Source organism: Lygodium microphyllum, chromosome 3 (assembly GCF_053477565.2).
Source record: "Lygodium microphyllum isolate KBCC chromosome 3, Lygodium_microphyllum_v1.1.10, whole genome shotgun sequence".
In the NCBI taxonomy this organism is placed as follows: domain Eukaryota; kingdom Viridiplantae; phylum Streptophyta; class Polypodiopsida; order Schizaeales; family Lygodiaceae; genus Lygodium; species Lygodium microphyllum.
This window is the reverse complement of record NC_141137.1, coordinates 127,224,412-127,243,069: the sequence shown is the minus strand read 5'-3', so window position 1 is coordinate 127,243,069 and position 18,658 is coordinate 127,224,412. Positions and strand designations below refer to the sequence as shown.

At 44.2% G+C, this 18,658-nt stretch overlaps 1 protein-coding gene across 3 annotated transcripts in view; it reads right to left on the bottom strand.

Annotated features, from left to right (window-relative positions):
- The window catches only part of LOC148038872 (putative cyclic nucleotide-gated ion channel 20, chloroplastic), a 207,409-nt gene that overhangs the window by 54,481 nt on the left and 134,270 nt on the right, over positions 1–18,658 (bottom strand). For all 3 annotated transcript variants that reach the window (XM_087674759.1, XM_087674758.1, XM_087674760.1), the window contains one exon: positions 13,021–13,098. In XM_087674759.1, coding sequence (XP_087530885.1) covers positions 13,021–13,098 — 78 coding nt within the window. The remainder of the gene's footprint in view (positions 1–13,020; positions 13,099–18,658) is intronic.

The following is an 18,658-nucleotide window of genomic DNA, read 5'->3' as shown; positions in this document are numbered from 1 at the left end:
CGTGCCTTGCTGGATTGGATGACCTCCCGAATTCATGACATGTTCATGTATTGGAAATCTCAGAGTTGGCCTCTACATGTCAGACTAAAAGTGGCTCAATGCATTATGATCAGTATGATTTCGTTCTTTCTGCCATTGCTTCCTTGGACTAAGAAGTCCCTTTTGGATTTGGTCCAGGCTATCAGATTTATGCTGTGGAAAAAGAAAGGCAAACGTTTGGGTCAGGTCTGGATCTCGTTGGAAGCATGGGACTACTCCGAAAAGGATGGGGGTTTCAGCTTTGTTGGATGTTAATTTGAATATGGCCGCTTTGAGGCTATACCTTTTGTAGAGTCTATGTATTCAGTGTCATCCTTGGTTAGATATTGCTAAATTCTTCATCGAAAAGACTGGCATCTCTCATGGTAGCACGATTAATCATGCTTCTTGGTGGCATGTGCTTAATTCTACAAGGCCTATTAAGGTCTCACAGTCTTTTCTCCTTTCTCATTTGATTGATTCCTGGTAGGAGATGCTTCATTTTGCAGTTTGGTGTCCTTCGAATATTCGTAAGGAGGAAAATTTGCTGCAAGGAGAAGTACTGGCTTCCTCAAGGTTGTTGGATTGGCCACAAAAAGATTTGCAGCGAGACAAGTTTAATCGGATGGCTAGGTTGGGGTTGAAGATAGTCCGTGATGGTGTTATTCCTGGGCAGCCCCGTCTTTATTCTTTCAGGCGTATTCATGAGTACTTTAGGGTGCCTCGTGGATATAGTGACATTTGGTTGTACATACAAGACATTCTTCAGAGGTTCTCTCCTTTGCATGCGTTACAGCCACTAGATCCATGGCATGACTGGATGTTTGTGCTTCTTGATGATTTTGAGAAAAGATCAACCAATCAGATATATCATCAGATGGTGGAAGCTAAGAGATGGGTCACGCGGAAAGTTAATAAGTTATGGCATCTTAGGAATAGCAAAAAGAAGTGGGGGGAAAGATTTATCCAGCTTCGGAAGTCTAAGGTTTTGTATTAGGGTAAAGTGTTCATGTGGAGGCTCCTCATTGGGGGTCTTCTAATGGGAGAAGTACTTCGTGCCTAAAAGATCTTTGCATGTTGTTGTGTTTTCTACACTACATGTGATGAGACATTGCTTCACTTCTTTGTCTCTTGCCATGTTGCGCGATAGATTTGGAATTTCATTTCTCAAGTGTGGTCCTTGGTAACTCAACACCGCATACTAGTTCGTTCGTGGATTATGGGAAATATGTCCTCTATGCCTTCTTTGCATTCAGATTGTTCGTGCCTATTCCATTTCCTCAAATGGACATCCCTATGGTATATATGGAGTACTTGCAATGCCTTTATTTTTTATTCAGCATCAGGCATCCATGGGCATGTGGCCCGTGTGCGTGGATTAGTGTTATGGAAAATCTCTTCTAGACCTGGTTCTTCCGGATATTGCTACTCCATAGCTGGCGATTGACTTCAAAGGTTCTCTCCTTTGCTTGTGCTACAGCCATTGTATCCATGGTGTGACTGGATGTTTGTGCTTCCTGATGATTTCGAGAAGAGGTCTGCTAACCAGATATATCATCAGATGGTGGAGGCTAAGAGATGGGTCACTAGAAAGATTAATAAATTATGGCATATTCAGGATGGCAAAAAGAAGTGGCATGAATGATTTATTCAGTTTTGGAAGTCTAAGGTTCCGTATCAGTATTTCCCGCGTGTGGTTCTCAGCAACTCAGCATCAAATAACAGCCCGTTCATGGATTATGGGAAAGATGCCCTCTGTGTCTTCTTTGCATTCTGATTATTCCTCTCTTTTCCATTTCCTTAGATGGATTGCCTTGAGGCATATTTGGCGTACTTGGAATGCCTTTATTTTTGATTCAGTATCGGGCATCCATGGTCATGTGGCTCGTGTTCGAGGTTTAGTGCTATGGCAGATTTCTTCTACGATGTTAGCTGACCTGGTTCTTCCTGACATTACTACTCCTTGGCTGGCTATTTTTTGCTCTACTCTAGTTGTCCTTTTTGTGCGATTTCTTTGTGTTAAAGTCCTAATAGACTTTCGTTAGTTTCTTTGATGACCTGATGGTCTGATGTAAATATTTACGACTTAATTCAATTATCTTCACGAAAAAAAAAGAGAAGCATGGGAGGAGAAAAAATCAACTGAAATAGAAGCCACAGAGAGAGAGAGAGAGAGAGAGAGAGTATATTAACGTCTCTAAAAGGCCAATGTGGCCTATGAGACCAAAGCAATACATACAATGATGGCGTGTTTCTCATCTGGAACGAGAAAAAGATGAAAAACATGCCTATAAGATCGAAAAAAAACGAAATAGTGTCCTATAAAAGGGAAACATGTCAATGATCTGAAAGTGAAAGTAGAGAAAGGAAAACTCTCCATCAATGATATGTCTGTTCTCTAAGGAGGTGTATCTCTGCATGGCTGAGGTGTCTCGGCAGCTGTCTCCTGTGGCGCTCAATGATGGCTTTAATTTGTCTGTGGTGTGGATGTCTAGGCCTTCGTCCGGGTGGACGTGGGCGCCTAGACCGGCTAAGTGCCACTGCTCTATCCAAAGGGACACCTACTACAGAAGATGAGGTCCAATGATGAGGTACTCTTGTAGGCTGTGTGGCAGTAGTAGTGGTATCTGCCATACTCTGTCGTGTATCAGTGAAAAAGTCAGTGATTGCTCTCTGTCTATGTGAGCTGAGCTGTGGGAGCCTCCTACTCTGTAGAATTGTTGCTCTGCGCCTCTGGAGCTCCAAGAGGAAGAATCCCAAGCATCTTTGACTGCATGATCCGTCTCAGGGGTCCAAAACCCTCTCGAAACAGACAGTGGTATCTACCTCATATGTCATAATATACAGTGCATCGGCAGATGTAGTGTTCCTCTGTCTTTGGCTCTCTGTCGCATAGTGGGCATATGCGTTCTTCTGTCTGTATACACTCCCATCTGCTTGTCTCAATCCTCAGGTGGTGGGATGAGGTGCGGATCTGACCAATAACTGTGCATAGTCCATGAGGCAACTGTGTGTCCATATAATTGGGTCGGGTGATGAAACCATCCTCAGATACCTGAAGGAAGTGGATCTGGTAGTGTGCCATCCTCGTGCCATGGGGGGAGGGGGGTCGGATCCAGGTCTTCTCCATATCTAACTTTAGTATGTCTGCTCTGATCACATGGTTTAGCTCTGATCGGCTTAGGTCAAGTATAGAGCAAGTGTAGGGCAATCCAGGCTATAGTCAAAGGGGGGTAGTCTTTCAATCTGCAGCCCATGTAGACTCATCCATGTACTCATTTGAGCATACCAACAATGTCTGTCACCATCTGCTACTAGTTGTCTAGAAGAGGCCAGGGCTAGACGTGGGTATCTATCTTGGGGGAGCTCCCATAGTCTATGTATGAAAGTCACTGCCTGGACCAAGGCCTTAGCCACCATGGGTGATGCTCCCAACTCAGCTATGATAATCTCATGTGGGGTCCAGCTCTTCGCTCATATCATACGTGAGATCATCATGACCAGTGGTCTTTCCATATGCTCCCACCCGTCATAGTATTCCTTCTCTGGTCCATCCTGGTCTCCCAAAGGATGTCTCCTCGTGTGAAAGAGACTTGGACCCCAAATAGCTGCCCCATATAGGAGTGTGGGTGTAACCAGGGTGTCAAAAAGCCACAGTTTGGTGTGTGGCTCATGAAATTGTATGTGAGCACATTGCCTCTCCAATGCACCTAAGGCTGCATATGCTTTTGCCAAACGAGCCTCTAATGTCTCTCTCCAAGAGAACTGTGGTCCCTTCAATGTGACCCCCAAATAGACATACTACCTATCCATCTCCACTAGCTCTCCATCAAAAGTAAACTGGTGCTCAGCTCTTGTCACCCAAGTAGCTAAAGTGTTAAATACCATAACTTTAGTTTTCCCAAGGTTCACCTTAAGATCTCTATCTCTGCAAAAAGCTGATAATGCATCCAAGTGTCTATTTAGTCCCTCAAGTGAGTCAAATATAAGTACAATATCATCGGTATAAAGCAGTAATGGTATTAGCACTCCAGCTAGGTTGGCTCCGGCCCCACCAGTCCTATCCACATTCTGAAATTTCATCTATATACAGCCCAGATAGAGGAATTGGGGGGGAGGGGGGTGGGGGGGGGGGGGGGGAGGAGAGAGAGGGAGGGAGAAGAAAAAAATTAGAAATAGAGAGGGAAAAGAGAAGAGAGAAAGATGAGAAATGGATTGTTGATCGAAGTTCGAATGGCAACTTCGCTTACCACTTCGGGGTAGCGAAGTTGCCATGAAGTGGTCTAGCGTTCCGGGCGCACGAAGTGCATGTGGAACACTAGTTCTCTCATTATACTTGCATGGTGTGTTCATTTGGATGCATAGATTGAGCTCTACTCCAATTTCCAACATAGTAATGATATCAAGCTTTTAGGTGATATGAAAGTGTGCCCTAAATGCATGACCTACAACAAGAAGTGATGTACCACATGGTCGCAATATCACCACTCTCCAAGCTAAAGAAAATCTCGCACTGCTCCAATAGGGGAGCTTCTATTTGATGCTCAATAAAAGAGGTGCTAACTGCTACTCTAAGGTAATGTTGATCCCCATATGACATCCGGGTTACCTAACTGCATTCCTGTGAGGCACCCAAGCAAAGTCCTGATGAGATCTCTGATCAGTTCATCTAGTGTTACATACCCAAAAACTATAGTACTTCAGCCAAGTGACGAGAGCACCAAAAGCTCTACTAAAGATCTCCATGGTTGCAACAAAGTCCTTGAGGCTGATCTCATCCCATTTTAAATATACTACTTTGTCATTTGCAAACTCTTCATAAGGACAAACTTTGGCATGGTAGTGGAAAAGGACAGGCCAGTTAGGTGAAATGGAATTGGCAAGTAGTGGTTTTGTGGATGGCATTTTACTTGACAATTGGTTGGCTCTTTACACTTTGTGTTTGCCTATATAAGAGGCTTCAACTGATGAATAAACAAGCATTCCAATTCCCTTCACTTTGCTCTTATTCTCTCTTGATTATACTTGCGAGATATGTTTGCCGTCTTGGGGTATGTTCCTAGGCAACGAGCCGTGGAAGAAGTTATTCCTATGGAGGTTACAGTCAATTGCACTTACACTTGGAGGACCATGGCAGCCTGCCATCCATTGGATTTTTCAAGAGATTAGAACAGATTTGGGGAGGAGCTTTGAGGTTAGGATCGCAGCTACCCATCAGACCCTGGAGATCTGTTTCATCTGATCTTCATCAGGTACTAGCCACCACAATTGAAGAGCAGATGAGGTGGCCTCTTCTCTTCAATCATCACTTGAGATCAGAGTTTGGCCACACCCTTGGAGAAAGAACCATCTTTCTTGGGGGAGATCTCCATGCAAATCACCTTCTCCACTCTCTTGGGTCCTAAGTTTGGTGTATGGATAATGCTGAGCTACTGTTCAATGAGAAGGAAAGAGTGGACAGCCTATACATTGTTGTAGCTGCATCCTAGAACTTTGTCTCCCTTGCCCTAACAACTACCCCCCAAAGTCACAATCATAGTATCACTTGAGCTTCATAATACAAATCTGAGATGGGAAATTCCATAAGGAAAGTCTACGTGTCACCTCACTCCACATCTAGCACTTGCCATTGCAAACTTACCATATCTAACCATGTGCCTACTACTAGGCTTGTGTATCACAGCCATAGAAAGAGCAAGATTCTCATGGGCCTGATATTGTCATCTAGTCTCCTCTAGAAGATAGATGGGAAAGGTCAAGAGATGCCCTGTTTGCATAGCAGCAAAGAAACATGTCTCTTTGATTTAGAAACTTCAAATACGTTACCAAAGTAAGAAACATTTCAGAGAGTAGAAAATGTAAGTTTGAAGAAAAAAAAAGCGAAGCCTAATTGTACTCAAAATGTTGCATGATGCTGTGAGACCTTAATCTGGCATTTTTTAAATCTTCCATGCTTCTGTGCTCTTGTCCTTGCTTTGTAAGTGCACAGACAGCAGCCCACTTCTTCTCAGCTCCTCTCCCTCTGAGCTGCAGCCTTCATCTTCCATTCCGCTTTCTCTTCCTTCTTCCCTCTCCTCTAAGTTTACCCCTCTTCTTTCCTCTATTATCTTTCCTCTCCTCTTCCCTCTTCTTCTCTCTCTTCTTCTCTTTCTTCTTTCCTATGCCCTCACTCCAACTTGACCCATTCCACATACCACATGATGTTTTGGAATAAGAATCATGATGTTGCAGCTTGACCCATTCCACATTGCACCTGGGCTATGTAACATGTTTATTTCATTTGTCTTTGTGTGATATATATGAGGTCTGAAGCATAGTATGGCTTGTCTAAAGAATAAACTTTGACATGAGTCAATAATGGATGTGTGATGTGATATGGTCAATCGACTCTCATGTATTATCACTTATGCTCAATTGGCCTTTTTTTGGGTTTAAGAGAAAGATCCATAGTTTAAAACTGTAAAGAATCACTTTTATTAAAAAAACTCGTATTTCTTATTGTACTCCCTCTTGAGAGAAACTCATGAAACATGTTTCTGATGTTTTGTTTCTAAATGTTTCTGGCATTTCTATCTGCTATGCCTATTTGTAGCAATGTGAGCCAGCAATCCGTATCACACTAATCCTACTCATTTGAATCCTCCTCCCCAACTTGGTAGTGTAGCCAAAGAATGAGGCATTGCAAGGTCTCAATAAAGGGACCCCTCCAAACACACTCTCTTGGCTCCCACCCTAGTCTTTGATGGAGCTTCCTCTAGTATACCCAATGTTTCCATCCTTGCATTATACAAGTAGTTAGGTAGCCTCATAAAACTTTGATCTCCTCTCCCATTGAGCTACCAAAGCTGAGCTCTGATGTCATGGCCCATCTCCTCCCTCCCTCAAGCCTCCTTCCCCATTGTGTTTCCTCCTTGCTCATTGTCTTCTTGAACTGCCACTCTTCTCTTTGTTATGACCCTAGTATTTAAACAAGTTGTGAGTCACTCCCCATCCTAAACCTAACTTGGATTCATTGCAACCTCTACCTCGGTACCTCCTGCACTAGGGAGACAATACTAGTTGAGGAAAAGAGATTTAGAGTTACGCTCACTACCAACAAAGAGGGTGCTTAAGAGTTAGCAACAACTTCTCGATATTCTTTGAGAAGCGAGTTTCAAACTTTGCACGACCAACAATTTCTGTAATATTTGGTCACACCCCTCTTTCTAGGGCTTGCAACAGAGTTGCACTACCTAACAGAAGATTCCAACCACCCCTTGATACCATGCTACCAACTTCATTTGTTGAGATAGTGACTAGCCTAAGGGTGCAAGTGGTAGTTTGTGGATATCCTAAGGATTCCTACGGCTATTAGGATTGTGATAAAAAACTATTAGAAGTGGATGCAGCGATGGAAGTGTGAGAATCTACCATAATAGATTACACAATACAAGAGAGGAAGGAAAGGCTGTAAAGAAGACATGAACATTGCAAAAGAACTTAGAAGAAGAATGCTCGGGAGATTGGAATACCCAAGACAAGAGATAGTATAGATGCAATAGTGAGTCACCATCTGTAGGCATTGGCATTGGCTCCCTTTCTTCAACATGATCTGTAAGTAAATGGAATATGCTAACAATGATGTTTGAGAAGGACAGAGCTTGCCTTTACATAGACCAATATCATTAAAAAGTCAGCCAATATTTGAAGGCCCAAAATATATAGTTAGTCAATCAAAAAATGGCCAAGTGGCCACATTCTGGCTCAAATAAACCAATCAATTGCATCACAAATGGAAAGAAATGCCCAGCCTACTAAATACAACTCAATCTCACATATAAACTGACTAATTTGCTAGCATTTTCTCTTAGATATAATATAAAATGATATGACTCATCATAGTAGATACAACAATGACAACTTAGATAGCACCATGGATACTCAAGCAGTGGGTGATCAAGCCACCACCAAGGTACCTCAGAGAGAACTTGATGTCAATGACGATCACACTAGCTTTTGAAAACAAAAATGATATGACTCATCATAGTAGATACAACAATGATAACTTAGATAGCACCATGGATACTCAAGCAGTGGGTGATCAAGCCACCACCAAGGTACCTCAGAGAGAACTTGATATCAATGACGATCACACTAGCTTTTGAAAACAAAAAGTAGTCATAGTAGCTTAACAATGCCTTTGCAATAACATACATAACCATGGATTCCTCACCTTTGGTTAGATCGCCAAAGTATCTCCACATGTGAGCTTGGACTAGGAGCAAATCCCACTCTCTGTCTAGAAACAACTCATCATGCACCTAGATGTTAGTCCTAGCTCCAAGATTTCAAAACCTGTCAAACTTCACTCGATGGATAAGAGAAGACTCTTTTTGGGTTGCACCTGTATGCATGTATAGATGGGGCTCAATTGGCCCACCTCACCATCATCTCACACTCCCTCTCTGGCATTGGAGACTCATGAGGAATGATCGTATCACTAATACTAGAAAGCAGAGGAGGAAGGGGCTACTATGACCTTCCCCTTCTTTGTAGAGGATGAATCCCTCCATGCCTTGGCCTTCCTCTTGGCTGGAGGATTTGAATCCAAGTCGGAGGAGGGTAAGGATGACTACTCATCAAAGGAGTTTGTATCCTACTACTTTTTCTCCTTTTTCTGCATTGTTATTAGTTCCTTACAATCCTTGCGTAGGTGTCCTTCTTGCCATGATGATAGTACCAGGCCTTCGTCTTCTTCTTCCTATCATCCCTCTTTGAAGCTACAAAAGCCCCTTGATGGCCACCATACCAAGATGGAAGCCTTCCCTATAACCTCAAAGATGCCTCACGCTCAAGTAGCATGGAGGACATACAAGCAAAGCTAACTAGTGTCGATGATGCCTAGGCTTATAGAGCATTGGCTACTTCCATCAAATAGGCTTGTAGAGCATTGGCTACTCCATCAACTGATCTTGCACTTGTATAACACAAAGTAGAAAATATTGACTAGTGTCCTTTGACTAGAACTTCATTTGCCAGCGCTGACCATAGAGGCTTATAGCTTGCATGGCTGATGGATCCTTGTACAACATCTGTAACTCTCCCATACACTTGAAGTTGTCTTGCAAGTGTAGTCTCTAGAAGGGCCTCTTTAGATATGCATTGAAGAAGTTTAGAATAAGCACAGGCATCAATTGTATCCCAAGTAAGAATTGCTTTCTCGTAGTTGTTGCGGTCCCAATCACGTGGAAGAGGATTTGGAGTATGAGGACACACAATAGCTCCTGAAACTAGGTACGACAAGTGCTTTTGCACAAACTAACATGATGGCACTTTAGGTGAGATAATTAGGACCATGAAGCTTATCATTAGTGGAACAACATGAAGGTGCCATTTGGAAGAAGTGAAGATTAAGAAAAGAAGAGATATAGAGATCACAGATTGCACTTGGAAAGAGTTCACATGCAGTGAAGAGGACAATTGATCACAAAGCAACTGCTGCAAATACCTAAAAGAACTTTAGATAGGTGAAAATCAATCCAGACCAGCCAAATAAGAATCACATACAACAAAATCAGCCTGAAAATATTGTTTTCTAGCTAGGAGACGATGTACAACCTGAAAATGCAGATGCTGGGAATGAAAACGCAGGTAGTCAATGCATTAGATGCAGTCAATGCAGCCTAGAAACTGGTCGTCTCAGAGAAATGCAAGTACAACTGATCAAAACACACGTTTTTTGGGTAGGTAACAGGCTGAATGGCAGCAAACAAGGGTCACCCAGGCTGGAAACAGTTTTGTAGCAGTCAGGAAAGATCTGCAACATCAGTAGAAGGTGATGGAAGATGATCAGCAATAGAAAGAAGCACCTCAAGGCCTGACACAGACGTCTAATACCATCTCAAAAGTGAAGCAGCAATGGAAGCGTGAAAATTTGTTGTAATTGACTGCACAACACAAGAGACAAGAGAGAGTGTGCAAAGAAAAGATGAACACTGCAAAAGAACTCAGAAGAAGAATGCTTAGGAAATGGAATCCATAGACCAAGACAAGAGACAACACAAATATAGCAGTGAGTCATTGGCTGAGATGGTGCCATTGGCTCCCTCTCTTCATAGGACCTGCAAGTAATGGAGTATGCTGATAATGATGTCTAAGGAGGAGGAAGCCCGGCCTATATACATGCAAAGATCATGAAAACGTTGGTTAGAATCTAGAGGCCCAAAATATACAACTGGCTAGTCAAAAAATGACCATGCAGCCACATTTTGGCCCAAATAAACCACCAAGCAATTGCATCATAACTGGAAAAGAAATGCCCATCCCAATGAATACAACTCAGACTCACACATGAACTAACTAAAATCTACTAACACAAACATGGTCTACTAGAAGGTGATTGCCCCTAGGCAACCCAATCAATGCTTGTATTGCTACAAGTTTGGCTATTAGGCAATGGAGTGCACCTAGTTTGGGCAGAGGCCTGCTGAGCAGAAGACCATTTGACAAACAAAGCCTATACACATGAGATTCACCAAAGCTTGGCATTGTCAGGGCAAGGGAAACATAGTGATTGATGGAGATCCACTCCATGATATAGGGGGCAAATATTGCTCCCCTCCTAAGGGAAATGTCACCCTCCAAACCCATAGTAATGCTGCCGTGGGTCACGTAACTCACCCTCTTCCTCATCTTTGTTCATCTGAGCAAGAACCTATTCGGTTGCTCATAATCATTATCACCATTACTCATTTGCAACTTGGAACATCAATAGCCTTCACTTTAGTCAAGTGTGAGCACATAGGAAGTTGATAGTCTAGCACAATTTTTAGCTAACCCATATAGGATGTAATAACAATAAATTCAATAGGAACACAAGCTCTTGCCCACGAGGTGCATTAGGGAAATATTCCCATGTGAATCATTTACCTAAAGCAAGTGCTTGATTGGCCCCATTGTTGGACTTCAGGGGATGTGTACCTTTGTTGGACCAAGATTCATTTCTTGTTTGAGAGACCATGGGACTATCATAGGTGGGTGTGGGAGCTTTCGCTCAACCGCCAAGACCCACGGACCGCTTATTGTTTCAAGCGTTTCAAGCCGAGCACTAATGGCTACCTCTCACATAGCCGATGTGCCATCCATATCTACGGGTGTAGTGAGCTTACCTTGATGCCGAAATGAGTTGCCTCCTCTCTTGCGCACTCCGGTAGCTCCACGATCCAAGTGCAAGCTTCAAGCAAGCTCCATCCTCAAGCTCCACACTCCACGCTCCATAGCCGCGAGCAAGAGAAGAGAAGAGAAGAGAAGAGAAGAGAAGAAAAGAGGGCAAGATGGAGAGCTTCTCCTCCCCGGTCCCTCGTCCTCACACACTCACTCCCTCACACTCTCACACTCCCTCTCTCAAGCACAAGCTCAAGCAAGCAAGAAGAAGAAGAAGAAGAAGAAGAAGAAGAAGAAGAAGAAGAGAGCCACTTTTGGCCACACACAAGAATGAGCTTCTCATTCACTTTTCAACTTTATATACAAAACCCTAAATCCCTTTTGGGCGGTCATCCCCTTATCCCCTTTTTTACATGATTGGCCGTGGCCTAGGCTGTTTTTCCCATTGTTATTCTATCTTCCTAGCTTCCTTTCCACCGCCCGTCTACATTTACAAATTGCACGGGTGAGAGCCCAGCGCTCTTTAAATTAAATCATGATGCACTTGCGCTCTTTTACAAAAGTATTGACTTGTGCTTTTCCTTGTGCGTCTTTTTCCCTTATTTAGGACTTTTCTGCGCTTCTTGTGTTTCTAGATTTTTCTTGGCACGCCTTCGTCTTCCGTTTCACTTTGCCTTGGCCTTTGTCTTCTGCTTTAGCTTTTCTACATTTTTCACCTTGTTCGTCTAACGGTTAACAGTGGGCTTTATGGGTCATGTTTCATATGGGAGCTCCTTCATTGGATGCATTGAATGAGGTTAGAGTGCATGCTCCTTTTTTATTGCAAGTGGTAATAGGCTTGCCACATGTTGATTCTTTGATTGTTGGAGGTAACTTCAACAATCTAGTGACATTGAAGGACTGGTACCACATAAAAAGTTTTAGAGTATTGCAAATGGGAAGTAGGAGGCCTTTCTTTTCGTATTGGTGCAAAATAAATTGGAGCTTGGAAGGGCTCACCCTCCCAATAAGAGGCATCAATCTTTGGAGTACTCTCCACGCTATTGATGTTTGAGAAGTAGTCTCCTAGAATGCCTTGATAGGTTTTATGTGGGTGATAGGCGTAGTTTATGAGGTGGGCATATTGGACATTTAGCGCACACAACTCTTTGAGACCATGGTCCTATCCTTGTGCTTGATGCCCCCACACCTACATTGGACCCTCGATTTTTCCAAATTTCTGATTCAATTATGAGCACCATGTGGTGTAGACAAATGTGAAAGCTTTGGACCAGAGATTGGTATACATCCCTTGTTGAAAATGAAAATCTCATTGAACCATGCAAGACCTTACAGTCTTCTCAATACAGTCTACCTTGACCTTGCCCTTTGCGTAGCTCAATGCTCTGATCAGTATATAAAAATAATGGTATTGGGATTTTGGCTGTAGAAATCCCAGGTGTTGCTTGGTAACATAAAAGACCAGATACATCTCATGCTTATTCTGTTCAATGGTCAAGCATAATCTTAGTACATACATCATATATGTATGAAAATTTTGGATTAAAATCGAGTTTCAGGATTGATGAGCAATAAATGCAACCTGAGAAAATATTTAATTTAGAACTTTATTAGCAGCATGCCGTCCTATACTTGCTAGGATATCTGGTTAAAGTTTCTTTGATGTCAATTGGCTATATTCTTTCAGTAGTCTTTCCCATCTAATGGAAGCGTCATCTTGGCAACAACTATACCTTTCAATATCTTCTGCTTCAAGTGGCTAGAGTAATTGTGCTAAAGCATAATGGTTGCGTTTATAGTCATTAACCTGACAGAAGATTCTGAACATAAAAAATATACATTAAAATAAGAGTTCTGTACCGACGAATGTCAAGGGGCAAACGCCGGCGAGCCATCCATGCTTCTACATCACGTCTTTTCAGCTGCATGTCCATATTCCTGTTTCCAGATGAGTGCTTGTCAAAATTAAGAAAGGAAAAACTTGTAATTTTCAGGCTTCAATCTCTTGCATAGTGAAAGAGCATAAAAATTCTGTATTGTAATAGAACATTTTTAACTTTTTTCAGAGAAAGGAGATATTTATTAATAAGCAATTAGGAAATAAACTTTCCATCCAAAATACAGACCCAAAGTGGCCCTGTAAAGGACTCCCATGATACATAGAAAATAAACAAAAGAAGTCTATCTAGTTCCATTGTACTTTTGGTCATATGGTACCTTTGTACTCTTGGTTATGCTGTAACTTTGAGATTATGTTTTGGTAATTAATATGATTACCACTTATCCAAAAAAAAAAAAGTCTAATACAAGCATGGGCTGAGAGCCACTCAGGTGGTCTTGAATGTCAAACTATGTGTGACTCAAGACATGAGAAGGTGCTCAGATCCAAGATGCTCAGAAAAGTCTCTTCCTCATATGCTCAGAGTCACCTAGTGATCTCTCCCATCTACTGCGGAGTGTGAATAATCTGGCCAAATCTTGGAGAGAGTCTACACAGTAGACGTGTCTTGTACATCCATGGCATGACTGCATCTTGCAGTCCAAATATACCAATCAATAACATTGACAATTAGCTCCTGTATGTGGGACTGCCCATTTAACCACTTTGACTACTAACATTTGGCATGGGTATTATGTTCAAGAGTAGTCCAAAATAACAAAGGATAGGCACCCCTAATAATCATCATATCCACATGCAAGGCCTCTACCTGTGACCCGAGCTACTACCCCAAAGTCACTACCTAGTCTAATTTGTTAGCACATGCTGTTGGGTTTGACTCACGCCTACGCTCACTGAGGAGTGTTGGTGATCCTTAGTAGGATACTGGGGAGCTTTTTACTGTCCTTATGAGAGGTTTTTTACCCCAGATTTATTTCCTTTCATTTTATGTGCCTATGTTACATAGTTTGGGCACTTATCGTGTTTTACACCTTTCGGGTGTGAACATCCTCTTACAACCCTAAGGTTTAAGGGTTGTACTTGTACTTGCACCTTACACTTTTTTGATTATTGCATTGGGTGTCGTGCTATCACACTTACATACTCCCTTCATTGTCAACGGTACTTGCAATTGAGCTCGAGCTTTGATCTCTATGCATTCTCTCCACTCTCACATTTGGTATTAGAGCAGCATTGCTCAGCTCAACTCCTGGCCACCACTAGCTATGCTGCCAACTCGCAGCTTCAGCTTCTTGGCATTCAGCCCTAGGTGCCACCAGCTCATCCACAAGTCTCCCTTGCCTTGCTGGCCAGCGCCGGCTAGCCTGGCCTTGTCCGCCACCAGCACAGCCAATCGGCCTCCAGCGCTTCCAACTGTAGTGGCCACCAGCTATTCACCTGACCAGGCCACCCTCTGCAATCAGCGCTTGGCTGCGCTGCCCCTCTGGCTAAGTCTGCCTCTGCAGCACTCCAGTCTGCCAGAAAACACTAGCTCCTTGCACCACCAGAGCAAGTGGCGCCTTTGCCTCTAGCACCCTTGCATACTATGCCTCGCCTCTCCAGCTCGCCTGCCCCTTGGCCCTTCTCACCCACCAGGTCCACCATTTTGCAAGCAGCACTTCTGCCTCTAGCTCCTGGTCTGGCCGCCGTCACCACCAGTGCCGCTTGGTCCTAACCACCATCTGTACAGCCTGCCCGTCTCCAGCACCTGTCTCTAGCTCAAGCACATAGGTAAACAATAAAAAAACCTTCAAATTTTTAAATTTTTTATTTAGAGTTCATCTCCTAGAAGGGGCTTGTGCCCAAGCAGCATCTCTCTGCTTCAGCAAGTGTCTGGGACACATTTAATGCAGAGTTTTTGTGCAAATTTGGATCAAAATTTTGGGGCTTTTGTTGCCATCTTAGAGATTGGCAAATGCACACTAGTGACAATCTGAAATAGAGTGATTTTGTGCATTTTGGGAAAGAAATTTCAGGGCTTTTGCATTCTCAGTGCTGCTGAGCACAGTTTGCACCTTGGATAGCGTGCGTTTCAGACAGCTTTTTGACAGAGTGCAATTAAACTTGCTAATTACAGCAAAGTGCTTGCTGTAATTTCTGGAAATTCTGAGATTTCCAGGTTGGTCCAACTTGAAATATTGCTCTTTTGCTCATTGATCAGTGACATAGCAAATCAAGGAGGTGATGTATTTACATGTGTCCAAGGAGGATAGGTTGGATGGCAACAACTATTCCTTGTGGTCTTTTATGATGAAGAATGTGTTGATTGCAAAGAATATTTGGGATTATGTCAGCGGTGAAGAAATTAGGCCTGGAGTTGTGGCTCTTGCTTCACTGCCAGGAGGATGTGGACAATGGGCAACTCAATCCACTTAGCCTGTTCAGCTTGCTCCAGCTCACAGCCACTTCCCTAGAGATCAGCAACACAAAAGACATGGAACACATAGGATGTATAGGCTCTATCGCTAATCACATTGGTAGTTCAGTCATCTATCATCCCCTACATTCGGTCTGCAGCTTCTTCATGAGAAGCATGACTAACCTTAGAGTAGATGTTTACTGGAAAGAATGAGACACGCATCTCTTTCTTGAAGAAAGAGCTTGAGACTGTGAATATGAATGAGGGTGATTCTATGCAGGGTCATCTAAATAAAATTCAAGACTTGCATAGGCAGCTTATGAATGTAGATGAGTATTACTGAGATGCACAGTTGATTTCCACTACCTTGAATTCACTGCCACTCTCATATTTGGCCTTTCATACGGCCTTGAACGTCACCATGAGGATATCCCCACAGCCACTTTCTTTCCTTCATTTGGTGAGTTTGCTCTTAGAGGAAGAGTAGATAAGAAAGAATAGTGGACTGGACGTTATAGCCTCTAAGCAGGCTTTTATGGCAAGGGCAGCCAAGCTAAAAATGCTCCGTAGAGCTTTGGGACTTTAGGAAGAATTGGTTAGTCATTGGAGATGGCTAGATGTATGCTGAAAGCAAAGAGTTTGCCACACAATTTTTGGATGGAAGCAATTGTGTGTGCTTCATAGTTACCTGGAACGGGGAACAAGACCCCCTAGAACAGGGGGAACGTCCAAGGTGGGGGAACGGCACATGACTTAAGTGCCCCAAATATGCCAGTTGCACCAAAGAATGTCCCTCTAATTGCCCCAATACCCCTCAATGCTCCAAATTGACCCAAATGTCCCAAAATTGACTCGATTACCCCCATAGCTCCAAATTGCTCTGAATTGCCCCAATTATCCCAGTTTCCCTTGAAATTAGACAATATAATTGGGCTGAAATTTGATTGTGATTTGCAAGAGTTCATAATGCATCAAATTTGGACTTTTCATGGACTCTTGATTGGCTTGTGGGTTGTCTTGACACTTTGAATCTTCAATGAGAAAGAAAGAAAGAAAGTTATATTAACGTCTACAATAGGCCAAGTTGGCCTATGAGACCAAAATGTTGCATACAAAATGTCTGGGAGGTTTCAAAAGTCCCAGTGAAGCTAACGTTTATGCTATGTTGAACTAAATTGAGTAGATACAAAATGATATCTAGACTAGATACAATCTAGAGGTACTCCCAGTGCGGTGTGGAACTGCTCTTGGGGTGTTCATCCTAGGATGTCTCGCATGGGTCGGTCTAGCATGGAGAGACTAAAGCGGCGGGGCACGGCCCTCCGATTGGCGGTGTAGTATCCCTTGTATCTTCGACATGTGTCTTCTGCGGGGACAGGGGCCGGTGGGGCGTGGGCGCCAGGCTTTGCCTCTCGTTGTGGCTATTTCTAAGGTGGTCCCCGGGGGTCGGGAGGCCATTAGGCGATGGAGATGGGTGAACCGAAAAAATCATGTGTCCAAGGCTGACATTGGGGGGTCAAGTGTCAGGAGAACCGGGCAGTGATCAAACAGAGTGGTACTGGCCAATTGCCCTACCAAGCCTCCGCGAGAACACCCCCACTCTCCCAAATGAAACCTGTCCAGCCGCTCCAGCAAAACTTAGCCGCCTATATCCCCAAAGAAAAGTCCAGTGACCTCTCCCTCCTCTGGAAAGCTGGGTCCCTCCAAGCATCGCGTGCTCCTACTGTGAGGATGAAGACCTCCCATGACTCTTGCTCCTCCCCTGCCATACCCTGGTAGTTTCTGTCTCTACCCTGCTAGTCCTCTAGGGTCTCCAGGTTGTTGAAGTCTCCTTCAATAATCCAAGAGTCCACGTCTGGGAGTCCTGCTGCGATCTCCACCCAAAACCTGTTGCGTGCCCTAACCTCCATAGGGGCATAGACATTGAGGACTCCGAGGCACGAGTCCCCAATATCCAACCTGATCCATAGAACCCTCCCTGCCACAATCGCCCCATGATCCCATATACAAGTGGTAAGGCCCTGGCCAATAGAGGTGCATACGGCTCCACTCTTGCTGTGTGCACCGATGGCGTACTCCTAGTAAGTGTGTGACCTGCCTGGGAGAACCTTCCCTACCCAATGGGCCTGGGTAGGGGTGAGCTTGTGCTCCTGTAGAAGTAGGATGTCTATCCATCCAACAAGGGCCGGCTGCAACTCCTGCCGAACAATCAACTTCCTGGAACCATGTGCCCCACTGTAATGGAGACTATTCACATTCCAAGATGCAAGATGTAAGCTCACGGGGAAACGTGTGATTGACCGAACGAGTGTCTCTTCGGTGTGGAAGCTATTGATGAAGAGGAAGAACTATGGGGCATGTGAATACACTTTGCCGTAGGCTTGGACGGCGAACTCTAGTCCCCCATGGTGGCTCTCGAGCGGGGACCATGGGGGTGATAGATGCTCCATGTGAAACCACCAAGGCATCTATCAGCCACGCTGAGAGTCGTGACTCTATACCTGTGCTAGGGGCCACTTGATCACATCCATCGGAGCTCTCCACTGTGGAGGGTCTTGAAAGATAATGCTCAAGTATGGGACCTCGGCATCAGCCCACCAGTTAATGTCCATCATGCAACCTGGCCATTGTTGTGCAAACAGTGCTAGTCCTCCTTCTCCCATCCAATGGGAGATGTGGTCCGCCACTTGACTCTTCATCTCCTCTATCTGTCATCATCTAGCCCCCCAAGTGAGAGGACTGAAGGAAGAAGGCAGAGTTTGGTCCATCCGGTGGTGCTAGTAGATGGACCTTGCCACTCCTTGACTTGCGTACCACGAAGCTCCCCACCTCTAGAGGTAGTGGGAACTCTCGGTACTCTGCAACTCTTAGGTAGAACCACGGGCCATTACCCAAAAACCCTTGTGGTAACAGTTGCACCTGTCTCGCGAAAGTGTGACGCACGATAGGGACAGATAAGCTGGTGGTTGTGTGGGGGGGGGAGCAAGATTGCTAGTGAGAGGAGAATGTAGGCGTGTGTGGCTCATCACCTCCTGTGGGAAGGGGGGGGGGGGGGGGGGGTTGTTGTGGGGTTGGGGGCTAGGGTCAATGGGGGATCCATGGGAAGGGGGGACTAAGGGATCTTAGGTGAGATAGCCTGTGGTGTGGGTGGTGGATGTAGGGGACTGCGGTCTTGCCGGGTGGGGCGGGCAGGGTGGGCT